Here is a 16,168-nt window from a genome sequence, read left to right as displayed (position 1 = left end):
ACGGTTGATAAAGGGAGAGTTTGGAGACTGGAGTTACAAACAAATGCAAAGGAAAATGAACAGGACTAGGAGGAGCATAAATGAGGAAGTACAGCCCATTTAAATCTGTGGACTCTTATGTTACTGTTGTCCAACAATTGTTTTCTCTTAAAGCAGGGAGGAACTCTCATAAAGGGAATACATTTATTTATACATCTGTTTGTTTTAAAATAGAGGTCTCTCTTTCCCAGACTCCAACATATCCCTCCCTCCCACACCCCCTCCCTCCCCGCCCCAAAGTCTGTTATAGAATCTAATTAGCAAACACTGCAGGTGTGACGCCTGACCCACACGTTCAAATGTTCACCGTCTGTGGCCAGTCCGGCTCCCGCCTCAGTGCGCTCCTTGCTGATGCGTTCAGTGTTCGTGTCTAAAACAATGTTCAACCAGCCAGGTGGATAGGCTCAGATATCACTGGCAGAAGGGTGATGCCGTGGGGTCAAAGCCTTTGAAAACCTCCTTCAGAGAAGCATTGTCCTGCTCCGTGGTGGTGGTGGTGTCACCAGGCTGGGCAGGGCTGTTCCCACCAAAGGGGCTGCCGGAGCCGCTGGGCTTGCTGGCCTGTTTCACCATGGTGAAGAGCGAGGACACAGGCAGGTTGTGGACACCCGCCGGGGCCTGGTCAGCAGCACCAGGGGGACCCTGTCCGGCCACGGAGGAGCCAGAAGCAGCAGGACCTCCGGGGGGCCCGGTGGAGGGCGAGGGTGCAGGCTTGGGCCTGGGCCGGTTATAGCTGTTGTAGCGGTCAGTGGACTGCTCACTGCTCTTCTCTGGCTCCGGCTGGTCCAGGGCAGACTTACGGACAAACAGGGGCTCCTTGGCCTTGAGCTTGGCTGGCGCCACCTCACTAGGTTTGGGCTCTGTGGGGCCGCTGCTGGGGGTTGTGTTTGTGGCGGCACCAGGGCCCTCAAGTTTACCTGCACTAGGAGTCCGGGGGTCATATAGACTGATCCCACTCAGCACACTGCTGCCACCAACTGCACCCGCTCCCCCTCCACGGCCTACCCCACCTGCAGACAGTAGCCGAGGGTCGTAGGGGGCGATGGCGGGGGAGGAGGAACCGGTGGTGGGTGGATGGGCTACCGGGGAGACCGTCAGAGGGGGGACAGGGGACTCTGAAGGCTGCTTCAGGGCAGATTTCTGCGGCTGGAGCCGTGGGTCAGCGGGGGCTTTGCGGGCCATTCGAGGATCGACGGGCTTGTCGACAGGGGTGGGCAACAAAGCAGGAGGCGCCGGCAAGAGGGTTGTTGGAGGGACGAGGGGGAGAGGAGGAGATGACTGCGAGGGGCTGGATGAGGCGTTAACAGTCTTGAGGATGCGAGAGAGCAGCTCAAAGTCTGGGAGGGAGGAGGAGGCTGGGGCGGGGGGTTCTAAGGAGGGAGGGGGGATGGGTGGGGTAGGGGGGAGGGCCGTGTGGATCCGCTGCTGGCTGCGTGAGAGGCGGGGGTCCAGGGCTGAGACAGGGGGGATGCCTGGGGGGAGGGGGAGGAGGTCCTGTTTAGGGATTGGGATCGGGATGAGGTCCTCGGGGTTCCATGTCACTGTCTTAGCGTACGGGGGCATGTGCAGGAGAATGTCCTTCTTGATGTGGCTGAACTGCTTCAGCTGGGAGCGTGGGTCCCTCAGGGCCATGCCCATCAGGGGGTCCAGGGGGATGGGCACAGGCTTGTCCCTCAGAACCCTCTCTGTCTCCTCCTCCTCTGCAGGGGGAGCCGTGAGGGGCGGGGGCTTGTACACCAGGGGGGCGTCTGGTTTAGGGGTGAGGGTGGCGGTAGCGAGCCGGGCCAGGCGGGGGTCTGCAGGGGTGACAGTGGATGCCGAGGAGGGGTTGGGAGAGTCCAAGGCCTGGGCAGAGTCTGTGGCCCGGGAGAGGCGGGGATCACGAGCCAGCCGGGGGTCCCCCTGGCGGGGGTCTGCCGGTCGGATGGGGGGGTGCGCTGGGGAGCCTTTCTGGAGGCGGGGGTCGCTGGGGGGACCCTCAGGTTTGGGGGGTCCCTGGCTCTGCTGGCGGAGCGTCTTCAGAATGGATGTGACACTGCCGCCTCCATCCTCATCCTCACTGGAGTACCAGTTAGCTGAGTCACCTAGGAGATAAAGCAACAGGAATCAGTGATGACACCCAGTTTAGAAACCACAACCAGTTCAGAAACCACAACCACCGACAACTAGGGGTGTGAACGAATTTGGGACCCTTAACATTAAGAATAATGTTTCCCCCCCCCACAATTTTTATCACAGTGCAGCTGGCTCGCCTGCTCTTTCTCTTTGCTAATGTCTTCGGTCTGTAGCATGTAGAATATCCTAGCCTATTCATTGTTGACAGGCCCTGCTTTACTGATGTTGCGAGACATTGCAAGCCAAGAAATTTCAAGACACAACATTCCATTGGGAGATACAGCTTTTAATTGCCGGTAGATAGGCCTAGTGTACAGTTCTGACTCTGTCTGCCTGTTGGCTGGCCTGCCTATACTGTGCCCCTCCTCTCTCTATCCGTCCCTGGCTAGCTCGCTATGAAAGATGTGAGTGTTTGTGTTCTCGGAAGTACGGCAACTAATCAAAAATACTGAATCTTAGTAGACGATTCCTAGTGGAAGATGTTTTCTTTCTACTAAATGTCTTGTTAAGTCACGGTATTTCAGCTTTAAAGTACATTTGTAGGAGAGTGGTCTTGCGTGCAGGCAGCTCAAGATAATTTGATTAACAGTTCCTTTACAGAGAAGTATAATGCCTGTTCACTGGTGCTTCAAAACTATCTCCAGAGAAGGTTTCGTGTTGGCATTTAAAAAGCCGTAGCGTACCCTTACAGCCATAGCATACCCTTACAGCCGTAGCCCTTATAAGGGTATATGACTGCGGTAGATATGACTTCATTGCCCTTCCCAAGTGGTCATACATACGTAATAGGACCATTATTCTGCATTGAAATTGAATTTTATTATATTTTTCTTATCGTTTTAATGGAAAACTGAAAAAATTGCTGTTTTAAACATTAAGCAAAATTGTCCATTTGTCACATCCCTACTGAAAACCAGCTACAATCAGGGCCGCGGGCCAATTTCTTCTGGAGTGGATGGTTGGGGGCCGGAACATAATTACAAATAATTTGTAGATTGCAATTTGACCGCAAGAAGCCCAAACAGATATAATATTTGACTAAAACATAATAATTTCGGACCTTAATTACATTTGTATACAATCACATGTACACCCACGGGCCAGAATCGTCCTGCGGGTCGTCGGTTGGGGAACCCTGACTTAAATCAATGTCAGTGCCCAAGATAATTAGTAAAGTATCTCACACAACAACAGCTCCACCTAGCGAGGGTGTAGGGGCCAATTGGAGTCCCTAATCTGATCCATACGCAACCACAGCCCAGAGGACGTTGACTCTGCTGAGGGGTTCCAGTGAGGGTCAACGGTGTTATACAGACATTTCCTGCCTCCATGGGATACATATACACTACCAGTCAAATGTTTGGGGTCACTTAGACATTTCCTTGTTTTTGAAAGAAAAGCAATTTTTTTTTGTCCATTAATATAAAATTGATCAGAAATACAGTGTAGACATTGTTAATGTTGTAAATGAATATTATAGCTGGAAACGGCTGATTTTTAATGGAATATCTACATAGGCGTACAGAGGCCCATTATCAGCAACCATCACTCCTGTGTTCCAATGGCACCTTGTGTTAGCAAATCCAAGTTTATAATTTTAAAAGGTTAATTGATCATTAGAAAACCCTTTTGCAATTATGATAGCACAGCTGAAAACTGTTGTGCTGATTAAAGAAGCAATAAAACTGGCCTTCTTTAGACTAGTTGAGTTTCTGGAACAGCAGCATTTGTGGGTTCAATTACAGACTCAAAATGGCCAGAAACAAATAACTTTCTTCTGAAACTCGTCAGTCTATTCTTGTTCTGAGAAATGAAGGCTATTCCATGCGAGAAATAGCCAAGAAACTGAAGATCTCGTACAACGCTGTGTACTACTCCCTTCACAGAACAGGGCAAACTGGCTCTAACCAGAATAGAAGAGGAGTGTGAGGTCCCGGTGCACAACTGAGCAAAAGGACAAGTAGATTAGTGTCTAGTTTGAGAAACAGACGCCTCACAAGTCCTCAACTGTCAGCTTCATTAAATATTAACCGCAATACACCAGTCTCAACATCAACAATTAAGAGGCGACTCCGGGATGCTGGCTTTCTAGGCAGAGTTCCTCTGTCCAGTGTCTGTGTTCTTTTGCCCATCCTAATAATGTATTTTTATTGGCCAGTCTGAGATATGGCTTTTTCTTTGCAACTCTGTCTAGAAGGCCAGCATCCCGGAGTCACCTCTTCACTGTTGACGTTGAGACTGGTGTTTTGAAAGTACTTTTTAAGCCTGTAATCGAACCCACAAATGCTGACGCTCCAGATACTCAACTAGTCCAAAGGCTAGTTTTATTGCTTCTTTAACCAGAACAACAGTTTTCAGCTGTGCTAACATAATTGCAAAATGTTTTTCTAATGATCAATTAGCCTTTTAAAATGATACACTTGGATTAGCTAACACAACGTTGCCATTGGAACATAGGGGTGATGGTTGCTGATAATGGGCTTCTATACACCTATGTAGATATTCCATAACAAATCAGCCGTTTCCAGCTACAATTGTCATTTACAACATTAACAACGCCTACACTGTATTTCTGATCAATTTGATGTTATTTTAAATCAACAAAAAAATTGCTTCTCTTTCAAAAACAAGGACATTTCTAAGTGACCCGAAACTTTTAAACAGTAGTGTACATTTGTGACCAAACAAAAGGAGACAGGAACACTGTAAACTTTCCACGGACTTAAGCAAGCACTTTTTGGGGCTAAAACCGTACAACTTATGAATCATACCATTAGCTTTAGTTGTTGCCTAAATGGCACCCTATTCCCTTTATAGTGAACTACTTTTGACCAGGGCCCAGCCAGGGACGAAGCCAGGGTTTACAAAGCCTATGCACTCGACTCAACCTTTTTTATGCGCTCTATGTAGCCTATACGGGTGAGTGCGACCTCTAGCCAGTATTTATATTGTGTCTGTATCAATATTGCATAGTTCTGAAGTGTTTGCACTGCCAATACACTGTTTATACTGTGTCAGTGGGAATTGTTTGTTTTGTCTATGGAGAATTGAGATGGTGCCTGCAGTAATTTCCCATGGTGGTGCATGCCAGGTTTACCAGGCCCAGGAGAAGTGCTTATGTTATTGCCTGTGCTGGCTTGCCATTATATTAGTGTCTAAGCAAAATAGACAGCAATACAGTGTCTACGGCTCGAGGGCCACATCGGGATTTCAAAATTGATCGAGGGGAAGGGCAGTTATTTGAAAACGTATAGGTCCATTATAATTTTAACAGACTGTACATTCTATCTAGTTTTAGACATTCAAGAGTGGCCTGGGTGGCCTAGACTGGTGGAGCACTTCAGCAACTCTCCTATATCTTTCCTATCTCTATATCCTATCCAATAACATTTTTTTTGTTGAGTGGCCTGGAGTGTTTTTTAACCCCCTAGAGTCTAACCCTGGGGGGGTTCTACTAAGCTAACATATGGAATTGTTTTAAGATGATCATACCAAGGATCATTTAGATATTTGATTTAGAATTTTAGGACCCCTTTAGGTATAAAAAAATATATTAAAAAATGATTTGATGAAACACTGAACGTATGTTGCCTCTGGTCTACAGTGTGTGTGAAGAGCGTACCGTCCGCATCCCTCTCTCCTCCCCCCTTGGCCAATCTGGCCCTCTCCTCATCCTCCTGCTGTTTCTGCTGGATTCTCAGGAACAGCATGCGCTGGGCCGGCGGCAGGAAGTCGGGCATGCCCATCCCCGCCTGCTGACTGGCCGAGCCTCCGTTCGCGGGGATGTCTGGGCCTCCCATGGAGCTCTGGTTTCCTCCCGATCCTCTTCCTTCTTTCTTGTCCATCCCTCCAAAGCCCTGGAAGTCATCACCTGGAAGGTACAGGAGGAGGGTTGACAACTACAACACTCAAGACACATTACAGCACAGGTTTAGATTCAATCTGAAATTATATTGGATGGGCCAACAGTCTCTGATGCGAACAGTGACTGTATGCTTTGTTCATTATGTGATACGCTGTCAACTCAGCTTACCTTCCTCCACCACCCCGTCCATATTTGTGTCTTGCTGCTGGTTGAAGAAGCTGTCAAAGAAGTTAACCCCTGGAGGAGGTCCGGGGGGCATCATGGGCCCCCCTTCTGAGCCAAAGCCTGGCATCATGGGGGGTCCTCCGGGGCCCATGGGGGGAGGACCCATTGACATGTCTGGGGGTATCATGCCAGGGGGAGGGAACCGAGGCGGAGGCCCACCTGGCCCACCGGGGAGCCCTTGGGGGCCAGTTGCGCCAGCTTGGCCTGTGGCAGTTCCTGGGGTCTGACCTCTGTAGAGAGAAGGATTGTTGAGGTTAACCATGTTCCTAGTACATACTCAAACTATAAAAGCCACATAAATAGGTTTGGATGGATGTGAAAAGCTCACCTGTGATTAGCTAGTTTCTGAGCTAGCTGTCCCGTGGGCTGCACCTTGATCTCAAACAGTGAGGGGATCTTCTTCCCACCATTGCCGGAACAGGGGGGTGGGGGGCCCATGGATGGTGGTGGGGGACCTTTGGGGTTGGGAGGGCCCTGGTAGGAGCCACTTTCTGGGTAGGGGGGAGGGGGGCCAGGACAGGGACCGGGCCCTTGGGTAGGCCCTGGGCCGGGGAGGCCGTTGGGGGACATGGGGCCCTGTGGTGGTCCAGGAGGTCCAAAGTCCCCAGAGCTGTCAGGCGGCCCTGGTCTGGGCGGTGTCGGGAGCAGGCCCACCCCTGGAGGAGGCTTGGGAAGGGGGTTGATCCCCTGCTTCTTTAGCTCCTCCACCTCCTTCTCATCCTCAGCTCCAGCCTCGGCATCCTCCGCAAGCATCTAGGAACACAAGAGATGAAAAGGTGGTTAAAAGGGGTTAACATACTAACACAAACAGAGCAAGAAACACCAGAAATTAGAAGAGAGTGAGTGAAAGTGTGAGAACGCTCTCACACTTTCACTCAAAGAAACAGGTGGTGTCTAAATCCACTTGAGGATGGCTCACCTTGTTTAGCAGGTCTTGGGTGTCGTCAGTCAGAGGCTCGTGGGAGAACATGCATTCGTCTCCATTCACACAGCTCCCGGTGGTGTGGAACAGCTTGCAGGGGAAATCACGTGCTGGCGAGTTAAAGAACTATGGATGGCCTGGATGGACTGAACTCACTCAAAGACTGTCTCATGGCCATATAGGCCCGATATTAAAAAAGTGTCCCAGGGGTAGCACTGATATAGGCTACTAAACTTGACAACTCGTATGGCCGTTCTAGTTATGCTAGCTGTAAACACACACTGAAGGGAATATATGAAATGTCCTATTTGATACAAAGTGGACTGCAGGTAAAGGATATCATGCATGTAGGGGCAGTTTTCAGCCCGCGCGCAGAAGCCGGTGATGTAGAACTTGCACAGTTCTTTCTTCTTGGGCAGCTCAATGTCGTGGCTGAAGTTGCAGTGTTCCCCCTGGAAAGTTGGCAAAGCGATAAAACGATCCAAATCACGTTTTGACAAGATTTTTTAAAGTATTTGACGGTAACATGTTAGAATGATTTGACATTCTATTGAGAATGCCTGGCAAGAACATTATCTCCGCTCAAATTCCATGATTTCCTTCTTACCCAAGTACAGCGGCCCTCCATGTAGTACTTGCAGATAGCTTTCCCTTTCTTGTCTTGGTGCTTGTCCCCCTGGTGCTTGTTGTGCTGGCCTCCTCCTCCATCCTGCACCACAACACAAACAAACAGGTTCTATTTGGCCTTGCGGTGAGGTCTTCCAAGGATTACTAGTTTTAGAGGGTTATCAGAAATCCAACTTGTACAGGTTGAGTATTCATTCAGAGAAGCGAGCAGGTCTGTAAGGTGTTGGTTTTATTCTCACCCCCATGTCCCCCATGTCTCCATTGTTGTCCTCTTCGTGACCCTGGTCTCCGCCCCCTCTGCCTCTCCCTCGGTTCCGCCCTCGACCTCCCCGGTTCATACCACGTCCTTGTTTCCCACGGCCCCGTCCCCGCCCACCTTTGCCACCTGGTTGGAGCAGGGAGAGAGACACTTCATCAGTGGGCTACAATGGAACAAGACAGGCAACCATTTTGGATTGGGTGCAAAGCATGTTTACCTAGGAAGGACATCAGAACAGCTAACCTAGTATGTATATTACAGTAGCATGACTAAGTATTGTTTAGTATGAATAATTCTGACAGCCAACTCACCCCTTCCACGGTCTTTGGACTTCCTGTACTGAGAGTATTCATCATAGTCATCCTCACCCATGTGGTCATAGTCATCATCTCCATACTAGAACACAACATCAACTGGATGAGGAACAATTCAGAAACCAGAATATACTTTCCTGAGATTTTCAGCACTTTACTGCTTTGGCAGCACACCAGTATGATTGATAGATCATTTCACATTGTCTGTGCATCTGGGGCCAGAGGATGACTGTCTTTGACTCACCTCCATCTCGTCTCCTCCTCCTCCTCCTCCTCCTCCTCCTCCTCCTCCTCCTCCTCCTCCCCCCCCTCCTCCGTACATCATCCCTTCTCCGTCCTCGTTGTCTCCACCCATCTTGCCCCCTCGCCCCCGACCCCTGCTCCCTCCTCTTCCTCTACCTCCACGCCCTCCTCCTCTCATGCCTCCTCGACCTCGCTGGTTCTTCATACGACCTTTACCTCCTGTGGAGAAAGAAAACGAAACACTGTCAGCACCTTGTGTCAGCATATGAAAGGCACGCAGGGACCTGCAAGCAAACTAGTAAAGGTTGTTCAATTCACCTCTGACCCCATTTTTGCTACCTCTGCCCCCACGACTGTTGCCCCTTCCACCTCCATCGCCGCTGCCTCCCTCTTTGGCCTTGCGGTACTGGTTGAGCTCCTTGGTGAAGTCATCGTAGTCTTCATCGCCCATCTCCTCATCCTCCTCTCCCTCGTAGTTCTCCTCTTCATAATCGCCGTAGCCCCCGTAGCCTTGCTTGTCCATCTTTACGTAGTTGCCCTTCTTAGGCATGGGGCCACCGTGGCCGGAGGACGGCGCTGGTGGGTAACCTCCAAGGGACTGGGAAACAATCAATCAGTTAGACCACTGTGATTACATGGTAGTAAACAGATTAGCAACTCTGCAGCAAGTATCTTCAATCATGTGATTTAGAGCACTGCCATGGGGTAACTTACAGAAGGGGGGTACGTAGGGCTATAGTCCCGATACTTCCTCTTCTCACTTGGGCTGTAGTCAGAGTCATCGCTAAAGTCTGAGTGGTCATCACTGGAGGAGGCATGACGCTGTAACACCACACACACAACACAAAGAGGGATAGGTTAAGTGAAAAAGTACTTAGAAACATCTTTAGACTACAGTAAGAAAGCAATAACCTCCCTGATCTGAAGGGTCTGTATAGGACGATGACAGCCAGAACAGAGCTGGATGTGAACCACACACTCTTACTTTGTGCTTGGATTTGCGTCTCTTCTTGGCTCTCCTCTTCTCCTTCTCCCGCTCCCTCTCTTTTCTCCTCTTCCTCTTGTGGCGGCGGGCCTTCTCGTCATCCTTCTCATCGCCGCTGGCGTGGCGCTCTTTGCTGCGGTGAGTTTTCTCTGGGGGGGCCGCCTCTGCTGCTGCTGCTGTTCCTTCACCTTCACCTCCATCTTCTCCTCCTCCCCCGGTGCTGGGCTCCTCTGCCACCTCCACCTCTCCACCATCATCCTCCAGCTCTCCCTCTTCCAACTCACCATCCTCACGCCTGTGACAAACAGAGGACAGATAGACAGGACATCAAAATGCTGTTAAAGCCACACGCAGGTCTTATCCGCGTAGTTCATGTTTGGACTCCCAGTATGTGACAGGTAGAGGGTTCCTGGGTGGTGAACATTCCATTTCTAGACACCACCACTAGACTATAATAATAAGGGATCAAAGCTTTTTGTCTGGGGAAATTACAGTGGAATAAAATGGCATTAACAACCGCGACTGCTAGTTTGGGAATTTGGATAATTACTTTTTCATGGGTAGAGGTGACATTGCGAGTCTCAGGTGTACCCGTTTTACACATTTTATATTGATAACTTGTATAGTCCGAGCGAGTCACTTCCCTCATGTTCTAATTCGAGTAATTCAATTTGTAGGTTTCAGTCGCTAATTATGCCGTTTCCTTGTGTGTTTCTGTACGTTTGTCTTGACAGTGGAGATAACACGGTTATCCGCAGGGCCAATCAGCTGTTGTTATCCTATGACAATGTCTGAGAGCGTGTCTGAACTCGTCAAACAGTCACACCACTGTTCACCCACAAACCATGACACAACGTAGGCTGCTCTGCTGTAACAAGCTGATGAGTTATGAGTGTTGTGTTTGGGTGACTGGGTTGGCTGTTATTGCGGGTGACATGAAGGACCTTGTGTCTGCTGAGAGAGTCAAGAGGGCCAGATCATGTTTTTCTTAGATTGACCACATTGGCATAGGCCTACTGACTGCATGCTGGAGATAGGACTGCTAGGGTATAAAGTCTGTGTGTTATTTCTGTGTCACAACAAGCCGAGTTATTGTGAGGGGGTCAGGGATAAGGTGGGTGTGCTCTGTGGTAAACAAATGATATGGCAGTTAATTTAAGGGACAGCAATCAGTAACAGCAAGTTTCTCTGTGAACAGCATTTAAATGTGCGTGTAGTGTGTACACTGAGCTTCACTGTTTTGTCTCTGGACTGGGAAAAGTTGAGAGTGATGCAACTATTATGATGTAACAGGTTGGGGGAGGGCGATTCAGTAGGTCCCAACTTGCTGGACTGGACATGGGCAATCCGTTGGCTTTCATTACGCAAGGTGGATTCAACATCAACATACAACACTATGTCAAGGACATTTTGAAAGCAATAGGCCCATCACTAAATCGAGTTATTCATTCCTGTGCAGGGAGACAGAAGTGTTTACGTCAAAATAATCTTAAACAGTCTGCTATTTATCAGTGAAGACCAGCCAATTTAATCTCTCAACAGTCCTCAACAGCATGCAATATGCTTGCTTAGGAGATTAAAAATATTTAACCAACAACCAATACAAATCTCAAACGTTACACAGAAAACCACAACGGTCAAAACTATATTACAACTGGAATAGCTAGGCCTAAATGTAACTAGAGAACACAGACAACAAGAAACAGATACTTTTCCCCCTTGCCAGCTTTCAAGGTGTAGTTTCACAGAGACACCATTGCATTAATTACTGAAATACACTGCCGTGACAATATGGCAGGCGTGGTGGTGATAAGTAGGATATGACCACCATGTCCATTTGAAGCCCCACTTTAGCCATCGAGTCCAGCCTACAGAGTTAACAGATATTTGCTGACACTGATCAGAGCAGGCTTGAGTAACAGCCTTACTTTCAGTGTCTGGTATAGCCTAATTTCAAAATGGTACAGGTTAGGCCTTTATTTTATTATTGAAATACAGACTGGAATAGAATTGACTTTTGGCCAAAGTACACAGAAATGGTTTGGGTAGTAAAACAATGAGTTAGATGTAGGCTATAGAATAGACTATACTCTGAGCATACAGACCCAATCTGTGGACATAGGCCTATAGGCCAATTGAAACAAATAAAATGTCAACGGATCTCTCTTTATACTCACACCACACGGTCCACACCACATCTTCAACATACTAACTTCCTATCTAGGACATGACTTTCCTCCTGGGCCAGAGGGTTTCTGGGTCTTACTAAAGTCTCCTGCTCCTCCTTACGTTTAGTTATCCTAAGTTTACTCTCAGCCAGAGATGGACCACATATAGTTCTAGTCACTCTTAAATAAACCAAATTAATCTAAAAGTTAATTTTTCCTTCATTGTCAATGGCATGGTTTTACAACCTGGCCTAAAACAATGGAGTCCACATAATTTAACTCAGCACAGCCTACCCTTAAATCAAGACCTGCCATGGCAGTCACACAAACACTCACGTCCTTCAAGGGGCACAGGGAGGCCATTCTTGATGAGCGCAGAGCTTTGCATTGCTGGGGGTTCTATAGACTGACATGGGCACACACAGAACAAAGGCTCTACTGACACAGCTCTGACTCCTGGCCCCTTTCCCTAGTGGGGTGCCAGGTACAAGTATTGAGGATTCTGTGGACAAGCAAAACGCTTTATTATGATTTTGCTCAGTTCAGATGCCAGCCAAGCCAACGTATACTTCTACAGAGGTGTGCCACTCCCATTGGCTGGGAGTATGCCTAACCATTTGCCTGTGCAAAGAGATGTTAGGGTCTGGCCAAACCCTATCTTGTCTTGTACTGAATGAAAACTTATTCTTACAACATTATGTAGTAGCCTATTTCAAACTGAGATTACAAGGGTTTTGGTTTATTAACATTACGGTAATAAAGGGTGTATATGAAAATGATAGTCAGGCTGGTTAGATTTCCTGACAAATGCGTGAAATAGCAAATGCAAAGCACCGGTCAACAGCCTCCTCTGAGTTTTATAGCCTACATCACAACGATTTTACAAACAGACGAGTCAGGAAATGATAGCACTCACTACTGCCAATTAGATAAGGCTCTAATCTACTCTACGCCAAGGAACAATGCCAAGGAACTATTAACAGGAAAAAAAAGTTACACTTGGATCCAAATATAAACCTAATAAAAAATAAATAATCCGCAATCTAAGGATAGGCTTGGATAATCACACATCAAACAAGACCTTTACTGTTGCTATAAAGTTGTGTGTGTGCACTGGACACACCCTATGTGGTTCCAAGAGCATAAACTGAGTTAATACTGAAAGTACCAGGTACAATCACTAATGTATACTCACGTTTTTGCTTACAAATACATTTTACAACACTATCCATGCATCATCACAACAGGATTACATCTTAATTAAAAAAATAAAAAAAAATCCCTAATAATCAATTCAACTACAAACAATGGGCCTTTATCAAAATTATGGGAAGTACTTACTGTGAGAGGTTTTCTTCACATTCTGCACTCAAAAGCACTGGTATGACCCCCCCAAAGGTTTTTGGAACATAATAGTGGTTTCCCCACTTTATTATTAGGGTTTGTGGAATGTTATAACTTGGGTTGTTGGGGGGGAATGAATGTTGCAGACAGGGCAATCAGGTAACTAAATAGGGAACATTTGTGATTTACTTCACTTTTTAGACATCTGAAATGCTTTGCAAACGTTCAACACAGTTCTGGGATTTGGTGGGTGTTTGGGATAACAATCTAAAGTAAAACAGCAGTCTGTCCTGAGAAGAGAAGGGGGAAACTTTATAGGGGCACGAAATTAGGCAATTTTCCTGAACATGGATGGAAGAAAATCCATTCATGTACAGATTTAGTAATTACTTTTTGTATGGGTGGCACAAACACATTCCAAGTGGAGATGAGAACGATAAAATAATTGTGCAATCACTTTGGTTACATTGTTGCTGACTAGTTAGTATGATCAACTTCACGCCTTGGAATTGTATCAATTTCTTAATTGTTAGTGATTAAATGTTCTAATGTTCTATCAATAGCTAGCTGGCTTAGTTATTAACGTTAACCTGTGCACCAATAGTTAACTTCATAGTTAGCTAATAGAAGCAATTAATTTTATTCACCGATTCAAGAGGGCTCGGTCTACTGGGTGACAAGTGACCATTTGCATCAATTCCAATGACAAATGTTTTCAACACAACTAGCCAGTTGCTACAAAGGCAGGCACAATGGCGGCCTTTGGTTTACTAGCTAGTCTGGCTAGATTGGTCTGGCAAGCTAGCTATCAAAAAAGAAACTGCGTAGTTAGCTAGCGTAACTAGTTAGCTACGTCGTTACTTAGCTGGAGTGCCAATAAAGGAAATACATACTATTTCCAACAACTGTCTAATGAAATCAATTACAATCAAGTCGTTAATCTGACCTGAAATACCTAGAATGAATGATTAATTAGGAAACGGATTTAATTCGCCCTATTGGCTTGGCGGATAGTTTGCAAACTGCCTTTTCTTTCACGAAGGGAAGCCAGCTAGCCAACTAGCTAGCGAGTTGGAACCTTAGCTAGGCCTTTCTTTGCAATGTAATTTTGCAAAGCTTTTGTGTTCAAAAACGTTTGGACATCTAGATAATTGGACATATATTTAGAAATTTATTAATTTAGCTAGTTAATGGTGGACAATTAGCAAGCAAAAAGATATCCTCTATTTTTCTTCATTCGGTCTTTACTTTGATGGGGATGCAACTTTGCTGGATCAGTTATTTGAACTGATGGTCATTTCTTCATAAAATAACTTCTTGAAATACTTATTCAAACTGAACAGATCCCATGTTCATTTTTTGACCTTCCAGTTTGCGCTGAGCAACGTTACAAGATGGCGTTCGTTACCTCTGTACTTGTTCCCCAGAAAAAGGCGATTTTAATCCCTTTGAAAGAAAAAAATGAAAAAGAAACCCGTGCTTTTTATGCCTAAAAAGCACAGGACAAATAAATAGTTTGATAGAAATATGATTGTAGAATTACTCGACCTTTCGTCAGTGAGAAGACTGTGTTCGTGGTTGGTTGTTGTTGGGGAGTTTGGATGGACAGTCATGCTTTCCACAGCCATTTCCTCTAGCTACATTTAGGTGCAAAAAAAATTACAACTCTACTGGCTTATGCGTCACTTAACTTGGATCTACAGTACTTGTTAATGGTTTTAGGAAGAGTTTCAGTTCATAGTAGTCAATTCCCCACTAACAGTTGTTAGAGAAATAGGTAGAAATTGTGTCCTGAGGTTCTCCGTCCTACAGTTGCGCTGTAAAATGAAACTCATCCACTTAAAATGGCTGTCTCCTCCAAAGAGAAGGGGCGGGATATTCCGAACGTGACGACATCAACATTACGTTCTCATACGTTTGTCACTGAAATACCCGAGCGTTCTTCGTTCAGCTGTTGTCAAAGAGCACTCTTTGGCATAGGTCTATGCATATCTGGGGCACATTGAGGTATTCTTCTGCTTGCCCAATAGTGTGAACAAGTTCACCTTTCTCTTACATAGTTGGCCCTCAGTTCCCTCTCCATGACATGACTATTGGTGGTAGCTGTGGACGGCAACGTGTGTCCCCTAGTCTGTGTATTTAGTGCATGTCCTGTACTAATTATAATTCACGATTAAAGCCACAGTCAAATTTCAACTTATCAGTAACCTTTAATTAATTTGATTGATTGGTTCAACTGTTTTGCCATTGTAACGGATGTGAAATGGCTAGCTAGTTAGCGGGTACGCGCTAGTAGCATTTCAATCAGTTACGTCACTTGCTCTGAAACCTACAAGTAGGGTTGCATCTTGCTCTGCATGGGCCGCGGCCTTTGTGGAGCGATGGGTAACGATGCTTCGTGGGCTACAGTTGTTGATGTGTGCAGAGGTTCCCTGGTTCGCGCCCGGGGCGAGGGGACGACGTAAAGTTACATCTGTTACACCATATCACAATAAAATAAAATAAAAACCAAAGACCAGGTATAGGCTCCATTGTTCATGTTTTTGTTGCCATAGGAAACTTTGTAAACAAATGTAATAGCTTCATGTTTGAATAGTAAATTCCTCTCACAGAATGTCTGAGCACTGCATGTGAAAATGTAATAAATACATTTCTTCCACTGTTACATTTTTGTTGGTAGGCCCATGCTATGATGGTATCAGTGGAGGCTCCTCAGAGGATGAAGGGGATGACCATCCTCAGTGAATTTGATCAAAATATATATTTTTAAACATTTAAAAAGTTATACTTTTTAGATAAAACTATACTAAATATAATCACGTCACTAAATAATTTATTAAAACACTATTTTGCAAAGAAAATCTACAGTAACCTCAACAGCACTCTGTAGGGTACATCCAGGGTGTAGCCCGAGGACAGCTAGTTTCCGTCCTCCTCTGGGTACATTGACTTCCATTCAAAACCTAGGAGGCTCATGGTTCTAGCATTGCACTGCATAAAATGTGGTGAGTAGTTGACTCAATGAGAGAGAATGACAGTAGTTGAACAAATTTCTTCCAAAA

General features: G+C 46.3%; 1 protein-coding gene across 1 annotated transcript; it reads right to left on the bottom strand.

The window, feature by feature from the left end:
* Nucleotides 1-267: 267 nt before the first annotated feature.
* LOC129822050 (zinc finger CCCH domain-containing protein 4-like) lies at nt 268-14,976 on the bottom strand. The gene is made up of 14 exons (XM_055879915.1): nt 14,655-14,976; nt 9,595-9,889; nt 9,324-9,431; nt 8,928-9,207; nt 8,611-8,828; nt 8,364-8,448; nt 8,033-8,178; nt 7,774-7,875; nt 7,507-7,618; nt 7,164-7,273; nt 6,573-6,997; nt 6,188-6,474; nt 5,777-6,025; nt 268-2,123 (listed from the first exon to the last, which is right to left on the bottom strand). The coding sequence occupies exons 1-14, from the start codon at nt 14,732-14,734 to the stop codon at nt 451-453; spliced, it is 4,170 nt and encodes a 1,389-aa protein (XP_055735890.1). The 5' UTR covers nt 14,735-14,976; the 3' UTR covers nt 268-450.
* Nucleotides 14,977-16,168: the final 1,192 nt, after the last annotated feature.

The sequence above is a fragment of the Salvelinus fontinalis genome, chromosome 24 (genome assembly GCF_029448725.1).
Source record: "Salvelinus fontinalis isolate EN_2023a chromosome 24, ASM2944872v1, whole genome shotgun sequence".
NCBI classification, from domain to species: domain Eukaryota; kingdom Metazoa; phylum Chordata; class Actinopteri; order Salmoniformes; family Salmonidae; genus Salvelinus; species Salvelinus fontinalis.
This window is presented reverse-complemented; position numbering and strand designations above follow the sequence as displayed.

What these genes read in the sequence shown, in the direction of transcription:
- LOC129822050 (XM_055879915.1), bottom strand. Translation starts at nt 14,734, where the DNA reads ATGGCTGTGGAAAGCATGACTGTCCATCCAAACTCCCCAACAACAACC. An exon ending in GAGACATGGGGGACATGGGG is followed by an intron (nt 7,876 to 8,032) that starts GTGAGAATAAAA and finishes GTTGTGGTGCAG; the next exon opens with GATGGAGGAGGAGGCCAGCA. An exon ending in AAACTGCCCCTACATGCATG is followed by an intron (nt 7,274 to 7,506) that starts ATATCCTTTACC and finishes ACTCGCCAGCAC; the next exon opens with GTGATTTCCCCTGCAAGCTG.